The 20,341-nt window shown below is 37.7% G+C and overlaps 3 protein-coding genes across 3 annotated transcripts; 2 read left to right on the top strand and 1 right to left on the bottom strand.

Moving 5' to 3' along the window:
* Positions 1–703: 703 nt before the first annotated feature.
* On the top strand, positions 704–7,431 carry GCK72_025499 (uncharacterized protein; the record flags this gene model as incomplete). Its single annotated transcript, XM_003103614.2, has 8 exons — positions 704–771; positions 819–1,274; positions 2,509–2,790; positions 3,282–3,378; positions 3,427–5,312; positions 5,609–6,023; positions 6,084–7,145; positions 7,402–7,431. 8 exons carry the CDS (start codon positions 704–706, stop codon positions 7,429–7,431), a joined length of 4,296 nt encoding a protein of 1,431 aa, XP_003103662.2.
* Positions 7,432–8,034: 603 nt separating this feature from the next.
* Positions 8,035–11,167, top strand: GCK72_025498 (uncharacterized protein; the record flags this gene model as incomplete). Its single annotated transcript, XM_003103706.2, has 5 exons — positions 8,035–8,466; positions 8,523–9,128; positions 9,182–9,286; positions 9,336–9,485; positions 9,539–11,167. 5 exons carry the CDS (start codon positions 8,035–8,037, stop codon positions 11,165–11,167), a joined length of 2,922 nt encoding a protein of 973 aa, XP_003103754.2.
* Positions 11,168–17,800: 6,633 nt separating this feature from the next.
* Positions 17,801–18,594, bottom strand: GCK72_025497 (uncharacterized protein; the record flags this gene model as incomplete). The annotated part of the gene is made up of 2 exons (XM_003103594.2): positions 17,801–17,884; positions 18,460–18,594. 2 exons carry the CDS (start codon positions 18,592–18,594, stop codon positions 17,801–17,803), a joined length of 219 nt encoding a protein of 72 aa, XP_003103642.2.
* Between the last annotated feature and the right edge of the window lie 1,747 nt (positions 18,595–20,341).

The following is a 20,341-nucleotide window of genomic DNA, read 5'->3' as shown; positions in this document are numbered from 1 at the left end:
ACTCTTAGGTTTTAGAGTATATATGAAAGCACTAATAGCACCATCTCATAAGGAAAAGTCGATAGACTAAAAAATTGTGCTCAAATTCCAAGATTGTGCTTTGAACGAAAACGTTCCCGCCTTATTAAAACATCTAACCGGCAGATGAGTCGTTCGACCGTGTCTTATTGTTTATTCGTCCCAGTGAACATCTTCACGTACCAATCGATTAGATTTTTTACTGTCTGCGTTTCTACAGACGGTTTAGCTGACCTTCTCACACGTTTTGTTTGCTAGGCATAGCTAACACTCTACACAGGTGTTTTTGCATAGTAAGCCTTCGTCATTTCCCTATTTACTCCTTTTGATGACCCCTATTTACGTGAGTTGTCGGCATAAAATACCATTTTTCTTTGATAATTTGTTATCTTCAAATAATTGACAGTTTATTCAATCCAGGCAGGAAAAAAGGTCCTTGAGAAATTTGCCGACAAATATTTTATATTATTTCAAATATTCAACTGGCTTAGCATAAAACCTGAGAATTTCAAGTTTTTCCATTGCCACTGTACCATTTTTGTTTTCAGACCAAAATGCTTCTTCTTTTTGAATTTCTCTTCGCATTTTTTCACTATTATCACATTTTGTCAACTTTTTTCCTATATCCTTTATTTTCTCTTAATTCTTCCGGTTTTTATTTCAATTCATCCATTTTCAGGTAATCATGCAAACGTTGCAACAAGCAAGGCTCACTTCAAAGCCTCCTCCCTTACCTGGACCCAGTACTTCGAGGTAAATTTCAAGTTTTAAACTTTTGATTTTATTTTTTTCCTTTTCAGTGGATTCTCTGCTCTAGCAAAAGCATATGATCCGAGTAACAAGCCTCCACTTGTGAAAGCTGGTGGGATTCTGCGCCACCGGACTATAAATCCGATGCAAGAAGAGCCTAAACCAGCGGAGCCGGATGTGAAGACCATCGAACTGCTTTCTCGGTTCTTCATCAGTTCCGGTGTTCCACTCGAAACCGTCCAAGAGCGGACGTTTCTCGATTTGGTCCGTCATATCAACCCAAAAATAGTTTTGCCGGAAAAAACTGCCATGGCCAAATGTGTTGAGAAGTTAGGTGCCACCACAAAGCCATTTGTCAACTTCCAAAAGACAGTGGGGCCACTATGTGTCACAATTGACACCGATGGAACCGATGATGAGAAATACTTGGTTTTCTCGATTCACTACTTTGAGGACCTCTACGAGAGGAAACAAATCGTCTATTTGCGCAAACTGCTGCTGAGCGAGTGAGTTGTTTTCTGATTTGGTCTCTCATGACCTGTAAATCATGAACAATAGTAGGGAAGAGTACAATGAGGCATTAACAGAGCAGGACAAAAAAGTTGTCAGCTTTTGGGAATATTAATAAATAACTATACAGTGATGGTCGTTCGTTGTGCGTGCCGGACAACTACCTAAGTTGCCTGCTTCTGGGAAAATTGAATAAATACCCGCGTCTGGGTGAAGGAAACAAAAAAATACTAATTTTATCTCTTGGGAAAAAGCCGATGCTATAAAATCACGTTATCCTATCTAATGGTCTCCCTGGCCATACAATTTTTTGCAAATTTTTTGCATTAATTCTTTTTTAAACACCTGTTGAAAACAGGAGTGTCAAAAAACTGTGAGACAGTACCGAAGATTTCTGATTGAGTACTAAAGAATTTTGGTCAGGTACCTTTTTTCATCAATTTTGACTGTGAAGGGATTTACTTGGTTATAGAGAAAGAAATTAACCACTTTGTCTGGAATTAAGAACTTTGTTTAGTTAACACAAAATAACCAAGGTAAGTTGTAAAATCTGTTTTGAGAAAGTTGAACATTTTCAGTTGACTTTCCAATACATGACTCCTACTCGAAAATGAGAACGATTTCTCAGATATTTCACGGGTTCACGACATGAAACGTTGAAAAGTGAAATGTTTTCGAATTTCTAGTAATTACTTGCCCATGCACCATTTTATAGATTTTGACGCAAAATTTTAAAAACAATCTTTTCGAATCATTTTTGATATTTTGCAAAAGATATTTCTTTTGCTAATAGTTAGCCATGAAATCTTCATATATTGTCTCTCCCAGTTTCTTTTGATTCCCGTACAGTTGCTCTCAGTATTATTCTCATTTTTCTTTGGTCACACTCCTTTCCATTATTTACCCTCGTTCTTTTTTTTGGAACTGTCTCATAAGAGTTCACGTCTTCATTCCATCCTAAGTTTGCTTAACCTTCTGTGCAAATATATAAACAATTGGATGCATCGCAATCCATCAGTCCAGAAATTTATGAATAATGACTAACAGTAGGCCCGGCCCAATCCTGCACATTTGCATTAGACAGAAAACCAGTTTCTGGGAAAATCAGTTTTATGAAAACGTTTCTTACCATCTGACGAAGTTACCGTTCTTTTTCGAAACTTGATTTTTAAACATTTCTTGGTCAAAATGAAATGTTTTTTTTAATCAACAAAAAATACAATTTTTCAGATTGGACGCGGACAGCCTTCTTATATCCGTCAGACGTGCTGTCAACAACTACACCTACGTCAATGTGAAGTTCAGCAACATTGTGTGCCCAGATGACGACGTGTATAATCTAGTGGTGAACAGTGATGTGGTGAAGCGATACCATGTATGCTTCTACCACTACATGAAACAGTTTGTCTTTGACTTGATTGAAATCGAAGAATTTTCACGTGGTCTCACCGAACTAAGAGAATTCGTGCGACACATAAAAAAGAGCGCCGACCTGTACGGGAAATTCAGAAGGTTAGTGAGATTAAAAAATAAAGAATTGAAACACAACAAATTCTTTTTTTGAAAATTTTTGTCCGTTCGGATCAATCAGCGTGTTTTTGGAACTAATTTTATCAGTGACGTTTTGAAATTTCAACTTTCAATTTTTGTGCCAAAAATTTGAAATTAAAAAGTTAATTAGTCCCTTTTTTCTTGAAACTATAATTTGAAATGGTCTCTCCATTGGACAAACATCAAAAAGTTCCAGTAAATCATAATGATAAGATTTTACTATAAAAACTTTAGTCAAAATTCAAATAAAATATACTAATTCTTTTCTATTTCCCGGACCGTCTCAATACGGGTTTCAAAACATTCGAACTTAAAAAAAATAAAATGTGAAAACTCAACGAAAAACTTTGAAATTTGGTTGAAAAAACTTCTCATGTTTAAAAATTGCTTCTACTCTTTTTCTGGTGGTTTGAAAACATTTTCGGACTGAAAACAAGTATTTCTAGTTTCAGAATGCAACTGTCGAAAAACGCCGAGTTGGACGTACCAATGATAGACGATGGACCATGGGAAAACACATCATTATTTTTGACGAGATGCCTTGTTTTGGTAATTTGACAAAAATGTGTTCCGATCTTCAACAAATTATTTTTTCAGCATGACACCTTCACTGATTTCTGTGAGCGTTTCAACGTCACCTCGTACATCAACAACAAAACATTCAACAATCTCGTCTACTTCCAACGTTTGCTCTCAGAATGTGTCAAGCACTGCCGAGAGTTGAGTACTCCAAACAGTTCGATTTCTCAAGTCATCCCCGCAATTATTTCTCTTCAACGATACATTAAGAACAATGATATGGGATATCGCTACACCAGAATCATCCGAGAATCACTTCACACATGCTTCAGACAGTATTTGGATGGAAACATGACACTTCTTTACGAGATGGCGACTCTGATGGATGCTCGCTATGCTTATCGAGATGTTCTCACACCATTGAGATGGAAACAGCTGGAGTTGAAGGTAGCCGAGGATTTTGTGAGAACAGATGCTGCAATGGAAAAGTGCTTCTATCAAGATCTTTCTCTGATGAATCCTGAAGACCGTCGTACTGCTATCATGGCCGAGTTTGCTCACTACCGTCAAGTATCGTTTGTCGAACGTCCAGAAGAAGCAGAAAGTCCATTTTTGTGGTGGGGAAGACGTCATACAGACATGGAGTTTTTGGCGGTGATGGCACGTGAGTACTTGGCAGCTCCTGCAGTTTCGGTCGATGCGACTTACTATTTTGCCAACGGCGGGAAGTTCCAACATTTGTGCAACACTTATTCATACGGTGAACTGGAAAGTTGTCTCTCTTTGGCTGGAGCTCATCAGAAATTTGTTGGAAGAGGTGCATCTACTGATAACATCACACCGGATATGATTGAGTCGTTGAACAGCACCGCGAATCGACTTCAAAAGAGAACATATTTTGGGCTGTACACTCACGGATGTGACGACGTCAGTACAGACCGTGAAGTGGCGGAAATCATTGGTCAACCATACCCACCAATCCCAACCATGGCAATACGAGGACATGGTTTAGCACAAGAGGAAAAGCCACCAACAATGGCAATTCCGCCTATTCGAACAGTTTTACCTAACACCCAACCTGTCCGTCAAACCAAACCGTCAGCTATCACAGCGAGACCGATTCAGTACAAAGGAGCAGCCTTGGGAGCGGTACCAAAGGCTATCCCGATTCGACAAGTTCCATTGCAAAAATTACATCCTTCTCAAGAAAAGCCAATGGAAGAAGAAAAACCGGCCGTTTTTGACCACAATGCTATTTCCAAAACAAAATATTGGCCACAGCCAAAACCTCTTCCACAAGAAGAAAAACCAAAAGATCTTCTTGAGAAGGAAGTGAAACAGGAGTCTCAGGAACCTCTTTTGGAAAAAGTTAAGGACGAGCCGCTGGAAGAGGAACCTTCTACGTCTTTGGTCGGAAAAGTCTCAAATGCAGTCAGAAAAATGAGCCCACTTCCGACACCAGCCAACATCATTCAACATCAACAAAACCAAGTCCAACTCAATTCTCCAACTTTGTCCCAACAAGGACCACCATCTACAATCATTCAAGCAAATGGTATTCAAACAAAACGGATTATCAAGAATATTCATGCACCAATGCCACAAAACATTACTCCGCACAACTTTGTGCAGAAATTCGCTCAAAAACAGAACTTTGTTCAGAAGTTTACTAATCGTGGAGTTCCACAAGTTCCACCAGCAAATGTTCAGCCACCAGCTGGTATCAGAAGTCCGATGACGTTCCAAAGGTCAGGTCAACCTTCTTCATCCGCGCTGCCACTTCATGAACCAAAAATTGAGGAGCAGCTAATTCTTGCAGAGCAACCAGATGATTTTAAAATGGAGCCACTTGATGATTTTGACGATTTCAATGTTGTCGATGATTTCTCCACTTATACCAGTCCGCGTGTTATAGTTCACTGTGAGAAGTTGAATGATCAATCAATTTCAAATGCTTATGCAAGGTGAGAAATTAAAAAGTCAAAAATCATGTACTTGTCAAAACCCGGGCCGACCTGGGTAATTAACTTCAAAATTCAAAATTTTCTAATTTTCGAATTCTTTCGCAAAAATAATTTAGAATCAAAATTAGTTTTGAAAAATTATCAAAATGTTCACATTTTCGATAAAAAATTGAAAAACAATGCCAAAAATTGATTTATTTTTTGAAGCTGGGCCATCCCCGGTCTGGTTGTGCCTAGCCGGTTTTTGACATGCATTTTTTCAAAGAAAAACATTTTTCAATTATATTTTCTTCCAGACACCGAATGAACATGGAATTGCAAAAACGCAGATCTTGCAACCGTCGCTGTGCAGTGTGTGGGCATTTGGAGCAGCACGAACTTTTGAAAAACGTCACTATTGACAACGAGAAACTTCTGATCATGCTTGGATGCATCTACCGTGGAGAGTTCACAATCATGCAAGCACAAATCTTCATGTCAAGAGAGAGTAAGACGTACATCTGTCGTGTTCACTTTGGAGAGACACTCGATGAAATTCATACAATGCTTCGTTTGACATGTGCCGAGGATATTCATACATGCTCAGTAGATATGATTCAGAATATTATGATTACTATCACAGCATTGCGTCCACATGTCACTGCACAACAACTTCGAAAACTTCTTTATGACTTTGCCGAAAGATACAAACACCTCAAGGATACCAGAAATGTAAGAAATAATAATTTTATACAAAATTCAAGTATTTTAACATGACTATTTCAATTTCAGGACTTGATGGGACCGGACGATTATTCCCGATCCAAGGCACATGAACCAAACGATGTCGATGAGCAAGAGATCATACCAAAAGTCTATCGCCAACCCAGAAAACAAGTTCTCGAAGCTGATCAACACGATGGAACTGTCAAAGTGATTGAGCAAGAAGACTTTAAGCTCCCAACTGCCAAACCATCGGATCATGAGGATTGTGACAATCCAGGAGTCTGCTGTTTCTGTTCCAAACAAGGAGATCGCAAATGCATGTTGAAAGTTCCGAGAAGTGAGGATCGGCTTGCCAGATGGATTGAAAAGCTTGGACCGGAATTCGAAAAACGACTCAAATCAGGAAGCGATAATTTGATCTGTCGTCAACATTTCCCTGAGGCAGCATTCAGCAGCCGTGGACGTCTTTTGAAGGGAATGATTCCGGATGCAGAGCCAGAAAAAGTCGAGGTCACCTACCGTATCCAAGGAAACAAGTTCCTCAAACTAGACGAGCAAAAATCTGGAACTGACAAGAAATCGAGCATTGACTTGGAGAAGGGTCATAGTGACCGGCAAGACGAGGCGAGAATGCGTAAAATGATTGCAGAGACAAATGAATTCGAACGTCACCTCAACATTCAAGACCATGAAGTCTCACCAGAACGCAGTCTCTCACCGATTGAGATGAGTCCCCAACCAACTACCTCGGCCGCCGTGGAAACGAGAGCACCAAGAACCAGAAAGTCAGTCAACAGAAGTGTCACACCAGATGATGGCGGAAAACTTGCTAAAAACGACACCGACTACAACCCAGCACCAAAGCGACGTGGAAGACCACCAAAGAGTCTTAAGAGAAAGGCTAAAACTCCACCACCTGAGGAAGACGAGGACTATGAAGATGACGAGGAGGAGATGGACGAAGAAGAATTCACCACTGCTGACGACGATGATTTTGTTCCCGAACAAGAAATCAGAAGATCTCGTCGCAAGTCCCGCAAAGTTGCATCAGGATCCGATTCGGATGATGGTCCAGTAAGATATATTGAGAGCAGAACCGGGCTCAAGACGGTCAAGATGGCAAGAAAGGTTCGTCAATGTTTTTGAATCAAATTAGTTAGTTTCATTGAGCAAAATTGCAAAATTCCGGGTCGGCCCTGTCGCCTCGGATTCGAATTCCTGAATATTTTTCCTAACAATTGTTTTTGCAAAAATCAATTTTCTGAACATTTTCCATAATTTTGTTCAAGTATATTCTTTAACAAGTCTGCAATTAATTTATTAAATTAGTTAATTAATAAAACTCAACACATGTTCAGCAAAATGTTACCGATTCGTTTTTCAGGCTCCAACAAGAAACTCCAACAAGCAGTAGCTTCATGCAGTTTGTCAAATTAAACATCCATTTCAAATTAAGTTTTTAATGATTGCTGAACAGGTCCCCACGATTTTTTGTATTTTTTCATTCTATTTTTATCTCTACTATTATTTCTTTGCTATTTGCTCAAAAATAGCACTGAAAACCAAGACACCCAGAAAAAGTTTATGATATTTTTGTCTTTTTGCGGTTGTCATCCTTAGGGTGAACTTGCAAACTTTCGCTCTCTTTCATCATATTTTTTTAGGGAAGTTAAAAGTATTTATTTCTCCCATGCTTTACTGTCATTATTTTTTTTAATCCTTTGTGAACCATTTCTCTTGTCAAATAATTTTCAATCCAGTTTCTACTGTTGAGATTCTCCATTCCACTCAAAATTCCCCATGTTTGTCCTCATTTGACTTTTCCTGTAAATGCCTATTTTGACTTTTTATTTTTCCCATCTCTTCATTCTCTGTTTCTAAAAATGTTGCCAAAAAAGTTGATTACCAACAACCTATTATTTTCTTTTTTCACTTTTAACCGGTTTCATTTACCGAGTACCTACCTTTTTTTGCATTTTTGTTTAACTTAGTTGCTAATCACTTCTTTCAGAAACCCATGTCAACTGAACTCGCCAGAAATTTGATACAACGAATACGAGAGGATTTGAAGGAATGCATAGACAACAGCGAAGGTTGCAGCACCAGCACAAGTCATCAATTGGAAAATGAAGAAGATGAATCCATGGCAGATCCAGAAGATGAAAACTTACATCAAGAGTTGGAAAATGTAGATGAGGAATCCACAGCAGATCTAGACAGGGAGAGTTCAAGTCTACGAGTACAAGATGAAATAGAAGGCTCAATGGATGTTTCGAGTTTTCAAATTCGCTCACGCTACAGAAAAGACATTGACGATCAACGAGTTAAAATGCTTTTCTCTAATTTTTTGGATGAAGCTGGTTTGGATGACAGTGTCATGGAAAGGCCTGGCTTTCAGAACTTATTTCTTTATGTTAATCCTGCAGTCAAATTTCCGGAACCATCAAAGGTGAGTACATTAGAATTAAATAGTTTGAAAATATCCTCAACTTTGAAATTTTTCAGAACCAGACCCTCAATGTACCAAAAACGGAAAAATTGTTCAAAAAACGATCATCGTCCAGAAAACTATTTTTTGGAGAACCGTTCGAAGCTGTCACTACACGAACTCAACTTGAACTTAATATCAACGAGGCTAATGAAGGAGAGCCTAGCTCATCAAGTTCAGTTTCCTCAGATGCAATCGAAAATGTGGCTGAACGAAAGGAAACAATGGCACAAAAAGAAAATATAATGGAAGACTCAGCTGAAATTCAAAAATTGGAAACTGGAAAAAAATGTGAATCGAATGCTTTTGACTCCTCAGATGACGATGATGATACGGACGTTCTGAAATCTACAGATACTGATGAGATGGTGCCGGGCGAATCGGAAAGAGTGAAAGAACTAGTTGACAGAACTCTCAGCAAAGAACCACCAGCTCCTGGTCTTACACCTTGCTTTATTTGCGGAAACAATGTGACTAACCATGAAAGTATTACGATGACTGCCAACGAAACAATCAAAGCACTGATGGCTGCAGTCCATTGTGAAAAAATCAAACTGGAAACTGCAGAAGCAGCTCTTTGCCAGGTTCGCCTCAAAATGTGCAGTACTCATCACGACAATGTGGTAAGTTTACTTATTTAAAATTTTCCAGATTTGTCAATCTTTAATTATTTCAGTACAAATGGATGTGCAAAGCAATTGGTGTCAAAACTGCAAGCGAAGTTGATGCAATACCTGGAATAGACTTGTTCGACGTACTTACGGTGTACAGACGCTTGAAGGTATGTACAATTGTTATAAAAACCTAGACTCAACATTTTATCGATTCAGGGAATTCGAGATGCTTACGAGAATAGGAATCCGTCCAACACTCCTTGTGGATCTTTCAAAATGGCGATCAAGTCATATTACCGTAACTACGTTCCACGCAAGCGAGGAATTGTGAGATCAATCAAAGCTATTGCGCGAATTGTCAAAGAGGTGAGTTTAGAAAGATTTTTCCTTATTAATAAAAATTATGTGGTTATTTTCAGGATCCACGCAATAACTCTTTCGCAAAAATGTCTCAGGACGATGAGAAAATCCTTTACAAAGAAGTTGGAAGGTCGGATCACAGACAACACTCTCTTCAATCACACACAACTGAACTTGCTGTGGCTGCATCTTTGGAAATTCCAGAAGAATCTACTTCCGCTCCAAATGACACTCATATTGAACCACAACAAGAACTCGAAACTACGAGGCTGGAAGAACAAAATAACAACATGCCAAGAGTGGCTGGCGAAGTCATGCTACCAACTGATGATCATTTTGAAGAAGGAGATGAGAAACAAAGCAACCAACCAATACTGCCACCATCCGATTCCCCTTGCGTGGCGAAAACTGATCCAGAAGGACACGCAGAGATCAAATACCAAACCACATTCCCAGACACAGTTCCGGACTTTGAGGTGGTAGAAGGGAGAACCTATAAGGCAGTAATGGCAGAGAACCCGGCAAGAACACTACTCAGTAGTTTAATGGAAATGTCGTGTGATGAGGAGGAACCAGAAGATTTGGATGAATCATCTGATGAAGAACCTGATGAAGAAATGGAGGACAACCAGCAGAGAGAAGAAGTGAAATGTCACACCCCACCCATGGAAGCAACATTGGGACCAGATTGTTACCCGCCTGGAGAATTTCCATTTGTTTCACCTGCTAGCCCTTTGGTAAAAGTTGAAGAACCGGAAGACGTCAAACCAGAACCAGAACAGCAATTTTTGAATGCCTGTGCTGAAACATGGGAAACCAATGAAGAAGTTGTTATGACTGGAGACAACTTTGAAGTACGCGCAGTGAAGCAGGAAATTGAGGAAATAGACGACACTCTCATGGAAATAGAGGAACTACCTTCAAACTGGGTAAAATCGGAGGCTGAACTACTCAGTGAACAAAGAATATCTCAAGAGCTGGATTTAAAACCACTGGTCGATCAAGGTTTAGAAATAACACACGTGGTAACACATCAGGGTGTGATAATTGACCAAAAAAAGTCATTAAGCCCGATTCCCGATTTTGAAGAGCCACAACCAGAAATCGGCGGTTGGATGCCAAAACCGATTCCATGGGGCCAGATGCTTTACTTTTCAACAGATTCACTGGATGTAAAATCTAATGAACAACCAGATAAACAGGAAACAAGACTTGGAAAAAGAGCTAAACCAATCGAGCATGAAAGCAGTCCACCTCCTTCAAAGAAAGAAAATGAACCAGTGCAAAGAGAATCGTTGTCACGGGCGGTTAAAAGAACTAGTTATCAAAGGCCAAGTTCACCATGTTCAATGGAAGTTGAGTTATTTATGAAACCAGCTAAACAACGACGCTTGATGGATGTAAACTGTGACGCGGCTGATGGTAAAAATAGGCCAAGTACACTGGATGATGCATGTTTTGCGAAACCCGCCGAACTGCAACGTGTTTTGGAAAGCGACATCGAACTTACACGTTTCAACCGTGAAGTCAGTCTACCTCCTGATGTTCCAGCACAGAATGGATATGGTTCGATGAGAAGACGATCTTTTTCACGGACGGCAAAAACGTATGTCTATAATAGGTTAACTGCACCATGCTCAGCGATGACGAGGATACAAATTCATCGAATGACACCGGAACTCGCGTGAAGCTGTTTCATCCAAAAAACATATCTTATCAAGTTTGTAGTTGTAGAGTGGCTATTACATAAGGAGACTATTGTTTCTCTGCATAGACATTAATCTGAATGTTCATATAAGAAAGTCACAATATTTTTAAAAAATCACAGAAAAAAAATTTAAAAATCCAAAAAATACACAATGTACAAAACTAATCTGATGAACCCCTCTAATATTTAACTCAAAGTTGATAAAACCGAATTTCATCAACTATTCACAAATTTGAATTATTCCAAACCAATATTGTCACTTTATTTTATGAACACCCAGCTTTGCGTCTATATACAGAAACAAAAATCTTCATATTTAATATTCACCCATTTTAGTTTTCCTATCTTTAAAATGTTTGAACCCAACTAGCCCTTTGACCCCACAACACGAGTACAACTAGCCCTTTGACCCAAATCATCCGTTCGACCTTTTCTCCAAATATCATATCATGTTTATTTTATGAATTCTTTAATTTTGTTCCTTAGGATTTTTGACTTTCTACCTCTACAGTTTATTGTTTGTTGATTTTCTAATGCCTTCGATTATTTGAATTTTGTAATAATGCTAAACCTGTCCAAAAAATGTTTTTTCGTGTATATTTATCGCTTCAATAAACTGTGTGCCAGAAAAACGTAAGTGAAGAAATGTGTTTTTTGTTCAGGGAACCCGGTGGATGATGGTCATTCATTTGCAGATAAAACAAAACCATTGGCAACTAAAATTTTGAAAAATCGTCCAACCCTAAGAATATAATTATCACAATGTTTTTTTTTAGTTCTAATTAGAAGCAGCGTGCTTAGTGACTTCTAAATCAACAAATTGAACGAAAATTTTTCGTTTAACATTAGTGAGTTTCTGAAACTACAAAATTTCTTTGTGTTTTTTGTTCAGGTAATCCGATGAGTGCTGGTCATTCATTCGCAGATAGAACGAAACCATTGGCAACTAAAATATTGCGAAATCGGCCAACCCTGTCGAATTGTCTAATGCGTCGGTAGGGTGGTCAATTATCTACCCTCACGCATCGCGCTGTTTTCTCTAATTCTCTTCAACGTAGAATGAGTCACCCCTTTCATAGAATGAGAGACCTTGTCTATTGTGCGATGTGGAAGACGTCACGGCTAAAGAAGGTAATGGAGAGATATAGGCAAAAGAGAGAATTAGAGAAACGATAGAAGATGTTTGAAGCGGTTTGTCGGTTTGCGTTCATCGTACCTCAGTAACCGAGAATTTCATTGTGAATTCGGGAATCTGAGCGTTCTCCTTTTTTCTGCTAACCAGCTATTAAGAAAACTAAAAAATGAAGCAGTTTTTGGAGCATTACATAAACATAGACCACTCTGATTTCTGTTAGCTATCTTAATAGAAATGTGTAATCTCACCTGATTAGAGTGCATTCAAGAAATATAACTTGTTAGTCTCAGTTCTATTGAGACCAGGATTAACTTCCGACTCTAACGTCGGAAAAGATATGAAGAAACATGTCTGCTAAACTTTTTTCTTTAAAAAAGGATTTGAAAGGTTTTCAAAAATTTAAAAATTTATTGTCAACGAGCAACTAAAAACCGGTACACTTAACTTTGATTCCATTTTGTAGAGAAATAATTGCATACTAAACCGAAAGCAGTGAGAGCGAAGACAAGGCTCAAGAACGTGAAGACCTGCAAAAACAGTTATGTTTCTTTAAATAAGTTATTTTAACTGTTGAATGTTGTAAAACAACTTGTAATTTAGCTATTTGCAAAACATCCTTCTAAGAGGAAACTCATTCTTGGCAGTGAGAAATATGCATGGGAAATGTGGAGATATATGAGTCACACTATTGATTTTTGGAAATATTTTGAACCGGTATCAGCTAAAAATAGTGTTATACAAACTTGTCAAGGTGCGGGCCGGGCCTAGTCAGAAAAATCAAATCCCAATCAGGATAATTTGCACCTAATTACGAAATTAAAAATTTATGATTTGTTTTTGAAATTTTTGTTGTTTTTTCAAATTTACAACTATGAACATATTCATTTCAACAAAAAAAACTTAATGAACAACTGAACGAAAATAACAACTAGCACAAAAAAAACAATCTAAAAAGAAAAAATTGGAGTATTGTCACTCAATCGACACGTTCCGGGTATCCCGAGGCGATTTGGCACTTAAAATTTACAAAAATTTCAACAAACAAATGGAGTCTGTCCGGACTACAAAAGCTTTCCAAGGCCCGTCCTGGGTTTTGACAAGAATGACATCATGGCGTTTTAGATACCTAACATGATATATTTGGATACAGATCTGAGTAACCTGACATTCTATAAAAAGAATCGAAAGCATGGTACATTTTTCAACACGTCTTAAGTAAGCATCATTTTTCTGCCACCAGGAAATAGTGTTCAATTTTCAAAACTATGTTCTCTCTGGTACAATTCGCTAGTTCTCTAATTCGCAACAATATCTATTTAATGCTGAATCACTTTCTGGATTAACCTTTCAAGCATGAAAGGATTACGCAGGAAATGAGTTTTTTCATGCTATAACTCATGATTTCATTTTGTTTTAATATTGTTCTATGAACTAGCGGAGACAAAATACTGTAGTAAAATTTAATGAGAACAAACTAACCTTCCGAATACAGCGTTTCCAAGCAGGCTTCAGCTTTGGCGCCTGTCTCGCCACAACAACAGGAAGTTCGTCAATACTTGTAGACTCGAGAGTTGGCTCAATGATGTGAATGGAAGGAGTCACAGTTGCTTTTCGAGCCATTTTGATATAGTGAATAGATGGATCGATGAATAGGGGGGCTGAGTAGTTTTGTGAATTCAGGCGATGTTAAGCATATGATTTTCTTCTCTTCACCTCCTTTATTAACGCGCTTGTCTTTTCGAGCGTGAGAATTCTCGTTTTAATGAATAGTGATATCAAGATATCTCTCTCGATATCTTTTGATATCTCGTGTGAACAGAATTTCGCGGGAAATGGGCTTTATGAAAATGCGATGTTTGACACGTAGTTAGGTGTTGACATAACTCTGTTGCATTTTGTGATGATGCAGTGGGAAATTTCCGGAGGGAAGTGAATCAATCTGGGTGGTAGAGAGATTGGTAGAGACATTCAGAACTGATGAGTCATAAAGCTTCAATGAGATTTACAATATTTGAAACAACACAACAAACAATCAGATTTTAAATGAAAGTTCAATTAACAAATTCACAAACTATTATTGATTAGCTGGATTCTCATCTTAAATGCATATCTCGAATGAATTGACCAGATTTAAAAGAATAAGCTGTACAACGGCAAAACGAACACGATGCAAAGATTGATAAGAGCAGCGAGCCACGTCAAACACTGAAGGAACAAAACACATTAGCTGATAATTTAAACGGAAGTCGCTCCAGGAAGTAATTCGTGTAGCAGCCAGAATTAATGCAGTATGGGGAGTCACGAAACAACAAAAGACGTGGTGTAACAAATAAAAATCGTTAGCAAGAATATAACATCTTAAATACAAAAAATCGTTTTCTAACTCCTGATATCACAAAAAACGCTTTATTTCAATTTTCAAAAGAATTACTTTTTACGGCAATTCATCCGCGGCGTTTTCTTTCTCGAATAAAAATTGTTGAAAAATAGCTTGACCCTATTTTGTTAAAAAAAATTTCCAAAGAACTTACGCCGAAGATGAAGAGAACCGGAAGCGGGAGCATCTCGCGTCTCCGAAGATTCGGCATGATACGTTCACGACGCTCATTCAATGGAGCCATTTCCATTTTTCTAGCTCTGAGTACTATCTGGAACGGGTTTATGGTAGAGACGTAACAGTTTGAAGATGAGGAAATAAAGAAAAAAGATGAAGAGTTGATTATTTGAACTCAGGCAGTCTTCCATAAAGACACATTGGGTAGACAGTATATCAGTTGAGATTAGAATAATTTGGCGTGCGAACTGTATGTTAACAACACATCTCATTCATTTTTGACCCAGTTCTGCACAAGAAGGTGTCAACAGAGATTTTATTCAAAAGAACAAGAATCAGTAAGATGAAAATGATATTGGACTCTCAAAAAATCGGAAAGTTTTAAAGGTGGAGAGTGGAATGCAGAGAAATTGCTGTGCCAAAAGAGCCCGGTGGAGTATTGGTGGAGGACTTCAATTATTCCCCAAAAAGAATTCAAGAAGGCCATAGAGATAAACGATGACAAGAAGGGAGCAGATGAAGCTCTGAAAATTACCTAGTACATTGATTATCAGTTAGAGACACACCAACGTAGAATAGGAGCAGAGGACAAGAAGAAAAAACAACAACCATAAACTGTTGATCACGGAATCTGCTATGTCGTTTAAAAAAATATTTTTGAAATAATTATGCTTTCTTTATCTAAATGTTTGTCATGGGACCTAGGATTCTAGGGAAGGTTTCACATACTATTTTTTCTTAATCTGATACTACACTACCTCTGAACGGCATTGTACCAGGCTAGGAATATTCGGAAAAGCAATAAATCAATATCGCTTTCGTTAAAACTGCATGATGTTTTTGTGGGCGAAAGTGTGAGTCATCGGAAGAAATCTATTGTCGAGTATATATTTTTTTTCATAATAATGACAGTCGTCTTACATTTCTTTGGAACATCTGCTCACTTTTATTTAGAGGACAACGATCTCTCATTCTTTTTTAAATTTTTAATTTATTGACACAAAGAAAAAAATCAATAGTTAACACTTTTTTTGCTTTAGCGCATAAACAGCGATCCCTTTGACAATGAATACTGTATCTCTGCTTCTCATCTTTTTACGATCGTTAGATTACTCACGACCTTTGTCGGAAAGTTTAGGGCGGGGGGATTCAATAATTGTATTGTTATGAAGTTGTACTTGTCTGATTAGTTTGTAAACTAACACGTGTGCTCACGCCTCTATTACAAGGGCTACAGTATCTCTAAATTGGAAACTAAAGAAAAAACATCTATTAATCTAACAAGGGGAGTCTTTGGAGACACTACTTTCAAACGACCTATAAATTTGGTTATAGGTATTTTTGACCGCGGTGAGTTCATTTCTCCATTCAAAACCTGCTAAATATATCTGCGAGCCGAGTTATGAGCTCTCAAACTTTTTATATGGTTAAGCCTGTTCACATGGAATTCCAAATCGATAAGTAGTATACGCAAGATATTCTCATTTTTGCAACGTAAAAGCACAGGTAAACCGCTGGGTAACACAAATGGAATGGCGTATATACCGTCGATTTGGAATTCCATTTGAACAGGCTTAACCATATGAAAAGTTTGAGAGCTCATAACTCGGCTCGCAGAAATATTTAGCAGGTTTTGAATGCAGAAATGAACTCACCGCGGTCAAAAATACCTATAACCAAATTTATAAGTCGTTTGAAAGTGGTGTCTCCAAAGACTTTCCTTGTAATCGTTGTGTATAATGTAATCGATAATACCAAACGAAAAATCGGAAGGAATGAAAGAGGTACATTGATGGTGAAAGACAATGTTCCCACGGCTCTTTTTTTATAACGACATTTTATGTTTCGTTCTTTTCTACAATAGTTATAGCTTTCTTGCCCTCCGCAACGTAAGATGATAATATTCTTACCACGCAAGCGATTCTGTTTTGGAAGACGAGTGAGCGCTCGAACTCTCTATCGGCTGGAACACGGACTGGCAGTCCTTCAAGATCCTCGATGCCAGCTTCGATTTGATTTTCGATTTCCGCGTCGGAACTCATTCTGTAAATGGTAATTTTGAGAGGCGGAATTTTAAAGAGCGCTGGAAAGAAGGAATGTGTGTGGTTTTAGGTAGAACAAAATCTTCTAAATTTGTTGGAAGACTATTTGAATTCCAGAAAATCTGAATCTGGAACAAAAACTACTGTGGTCGGATTAAAATCTTGGTATAAGACAGAAAAAATTCAAGCGAGGATTATTCAGGGCAAGATCTAGAATAGAATAAAGAAAATTGAACGTTTCTGACATTACGAACATGGATTGGATTGAATACATACAAATTTTGATATATAGCCAGTTTCTTGGAAATTTCAGTTTATTTTAAGAATCTTCGCGGCCAGACCAATAAATATCTTTTTTAATGATACTCAAATCTTGACTGCGTCAGGAAAACATGAGATTTTCGAGAATATATCAAACCTGGTCATAAAGATAATGGTACTCGTTGAGTTTAATTAAAAGCTTGTTATCAGTGTGTGGGTAGATAACTGAAAGTAGGTTTAAACTAGATTAAAAATCATGGGGACAAAGTGAAAGCAATAAAAAGTTGGATGTGCAAGTAGTTGGAGTTCCTGAAGTAATTGAGAATCTGTAAATCTGAAAACCTGAAAATTTGAAGTTCTGAAATTGAATGCCCAGTTTTGGTTTGACTTTCCTGCTCCCATTCCTGATTGCACATTTGGCAATTATTATCAGTCTAACCAGAGAGCTTGTAATGAAAAAACTATGCTGAAAAAACAATTTTCGAAGACTTTATTGATAATGAAGGTCCGATTGTTATGACTTATTATAATAACGAAACCACAAAAATGTCTTTAACCGAAATGACACAATGAATTAAGACAAAGACAATGTTGTTGCTGTCTTTTCGAAACTGGTAGGCATCACATGCGACCAATAAGTCCAGCACCGGCTCCCACGATGGCAACAAGACCGAGTGCGAGGAAGGTGATAAGAACCATCAATGCCTGAAAAATGAAGCTCATTGAAACATTCGAGAAGAAAATTAGATCTAACTGACAAAAGAGTAATTAAATTTGGTAGCTTAGCACAATATCGTTTCTTCGACCTCAAACTGTTCTTTGGTTGCATTCACTTATCGTTGAAGTTCATATTTTAGTTTACCACTTTTTCAGGCTATTTATTTATTCTAGAATGCAAGAATACCTGATTTGGATTTAATTTGCATTGGAAACGTGAGAAGTTTCAAGGTATTTTCCCTCACATGAGAATTTTGGTTTTCATTATATCACACCAAATTGGAGAGGAATACAGTCAAACATTTTTTTAAATAAAGAGACTCCACCAACTTGTTTGAAACATTTAATTTACATTAATAAAAATATTAATATTTCAGTGACCGCTACTGTAGGATGATAAAAATAATTTTGATTCTTTGATATAATGTTATATCAAGTTCTTACGCCAGACTCCTATAATGAAAATTTTCATGGAAACTTTCTAATTGAACTTCTTTTTAACGCTTACACCTAATCTCACTCTGCGTTTAATCTGGAATTAAAACCCCATCATTTTCTCTTACCGTTCGTCTCTTGAATCCACAGCAGCATACTGAAGTGTACGTTTTTTTCTTTGATATGAAGACACGGAATGATTCTGGCTGCACTACCGCCGACAAGGTTGGAACTGCATGACGAGGACCAACTTGATTATTCATTTTCAGGAAGAAAAAGCGGGTTGAATTTGCCGGAGGAAAAATGAGAGAATAAGGGTCTGACTGGTTAGAATAACCAAAAAAGAATGTCCTTTTGGAAAATGTAAATTGTACGAGATATTTGGAGTTTGTTTGAAAATAATCTTTTCGTGACGTTACTGGCTTCTGAACTCGTTGTCGAAATACACATTGTAGTGGATAAAGTGTACAAAATGTTGGCTTGCAGAGGAATTTTATCACCTTTTAATCTTTATTTGACTGAAACTGAACCGACAGATCAAATCAGGTTATGAAAGGCAAGTGGGAGAAAAAAGATGACAAGGAGAAGGACCATAACGAGAATGACCACTGCAAAACGCCATAAACATCCGTCTTCGTGCTGAAAAATTCTGATATACATACAATATTTTTAGAAAGTTTTTTAAAAAAGACGTTCTCTTAATGACACTTACAAGTTGAACTGCCCATAGTCTCATTGTATTCCATCTCCCGCGATTTGGACGATAAGCGATGGTTTGACTGCGATCGACCACTACACGAAACTGCATTTTCAATTAGAATAGATCAGGTTTGAGTTATAGAAGATGTGAATAAACCGAATAACACTAAAAGTAAGAAAACTTACGTCACTTTTACACTTGGATTCACACCGGAATTCCTCACTAATTAGTGGCTCTGAATCTTATGAGAGAGAGAGTATTTCGAATTGAAATAGAGTAAAATTAGAAGGTTCTTGTAACTCTTGAAAAATGGTGACGACAGATCCGGTAGATTCAATAGAAATATTTTTAAGATAAATATATATGTATGCGTAACCTATTAGTTCGGAGTAAAGGATTATGGTTCCGTGAAAGTGTGAAACTGGAGAGTACAGAGCACAGTAAGAAAAATATTTCTGACAAAGAAAGTCTTTGGAGACTTTCAAACAATCAACAAGTTAGGTTATAGGTACTTTCGACTACGTGGAGTCCATTTCTGCAGTCAAAACCTGCTAAATGTCTCTGCGAGCCGAATTATGAGCTCTCAAACTTTGCATATAGCTAAGCTTTTTCACATGAAACACATTTGCGTGCACTATTCGCCAATTTGGAATTCCTTGTGAAAAAAGTTGGGCATACGAAAAGTTTGAGAGCTCCTAACTTTGCTCGCAGAGACATTCAGCCGGTTCAATGACAAAAATGGACACCGCTCGAAATTCGCGTAACCAAATACTTCCGTTGTCAGAACGAACACTAAAAAACCTGAAACCCCGTTAAAACCAGGTGCAAAAAACTTTAATAGACACCAACTCTAACAATAGAAAAAGTAAAAAGGATTCGCAGTCTGCAGGATTCGAACCTACGCGGGCAGAGCCCAATTGATTTCTAGTCAATCTCCTTAACCACTCGGACAAGACTGCTGATGTTTGACAAGCCGCCGATTGTCTTCAAAAGACAGAGCAGTTGGTCACTGTCTCTTATGTATCATTTCGAATCGGATTGGAAACAATCCAAGTGGCAAGGCGGGCAGAAATGTCCGAGTGGTTACGGAGGTTGGCTTGGACTCTGCCCGCATAGGTTTGAATCCTGCTGACTGCGATTTTTTTTGCTTTTATCAAATGAAGAAGTAGTCAATTGAGAGTTCCTGAAAGATCTTTCTATAGTAACTTTTTTTTCAGGAATGAAATAATTTTGTAATGAAAAATAATGAATTCTAAAAATCCAATAAGAACATTTACAATGACTAGCGAAATATTATCTTTTCATTCCGT

Source organism: Caenorhabditis remanei, chromosome X (genome assembly GCF_010183535.1).
Source record: "Caenorhabditis remanei strain PX506 chromosome X, whole genome shotgun sequence".
Lineage (NCBI taxonomy): Eukaryota > Metazoa > Nematoda > Chromadorea > Rhabditida > Rhabditidae > Caenorhabditis > Caenorhabditis remanei.
The sequence above is the reverse complement of the archived record's forward strand: the minus strand, read 5'-3'. Positions and strand labels throughout refer to the sequence as shown.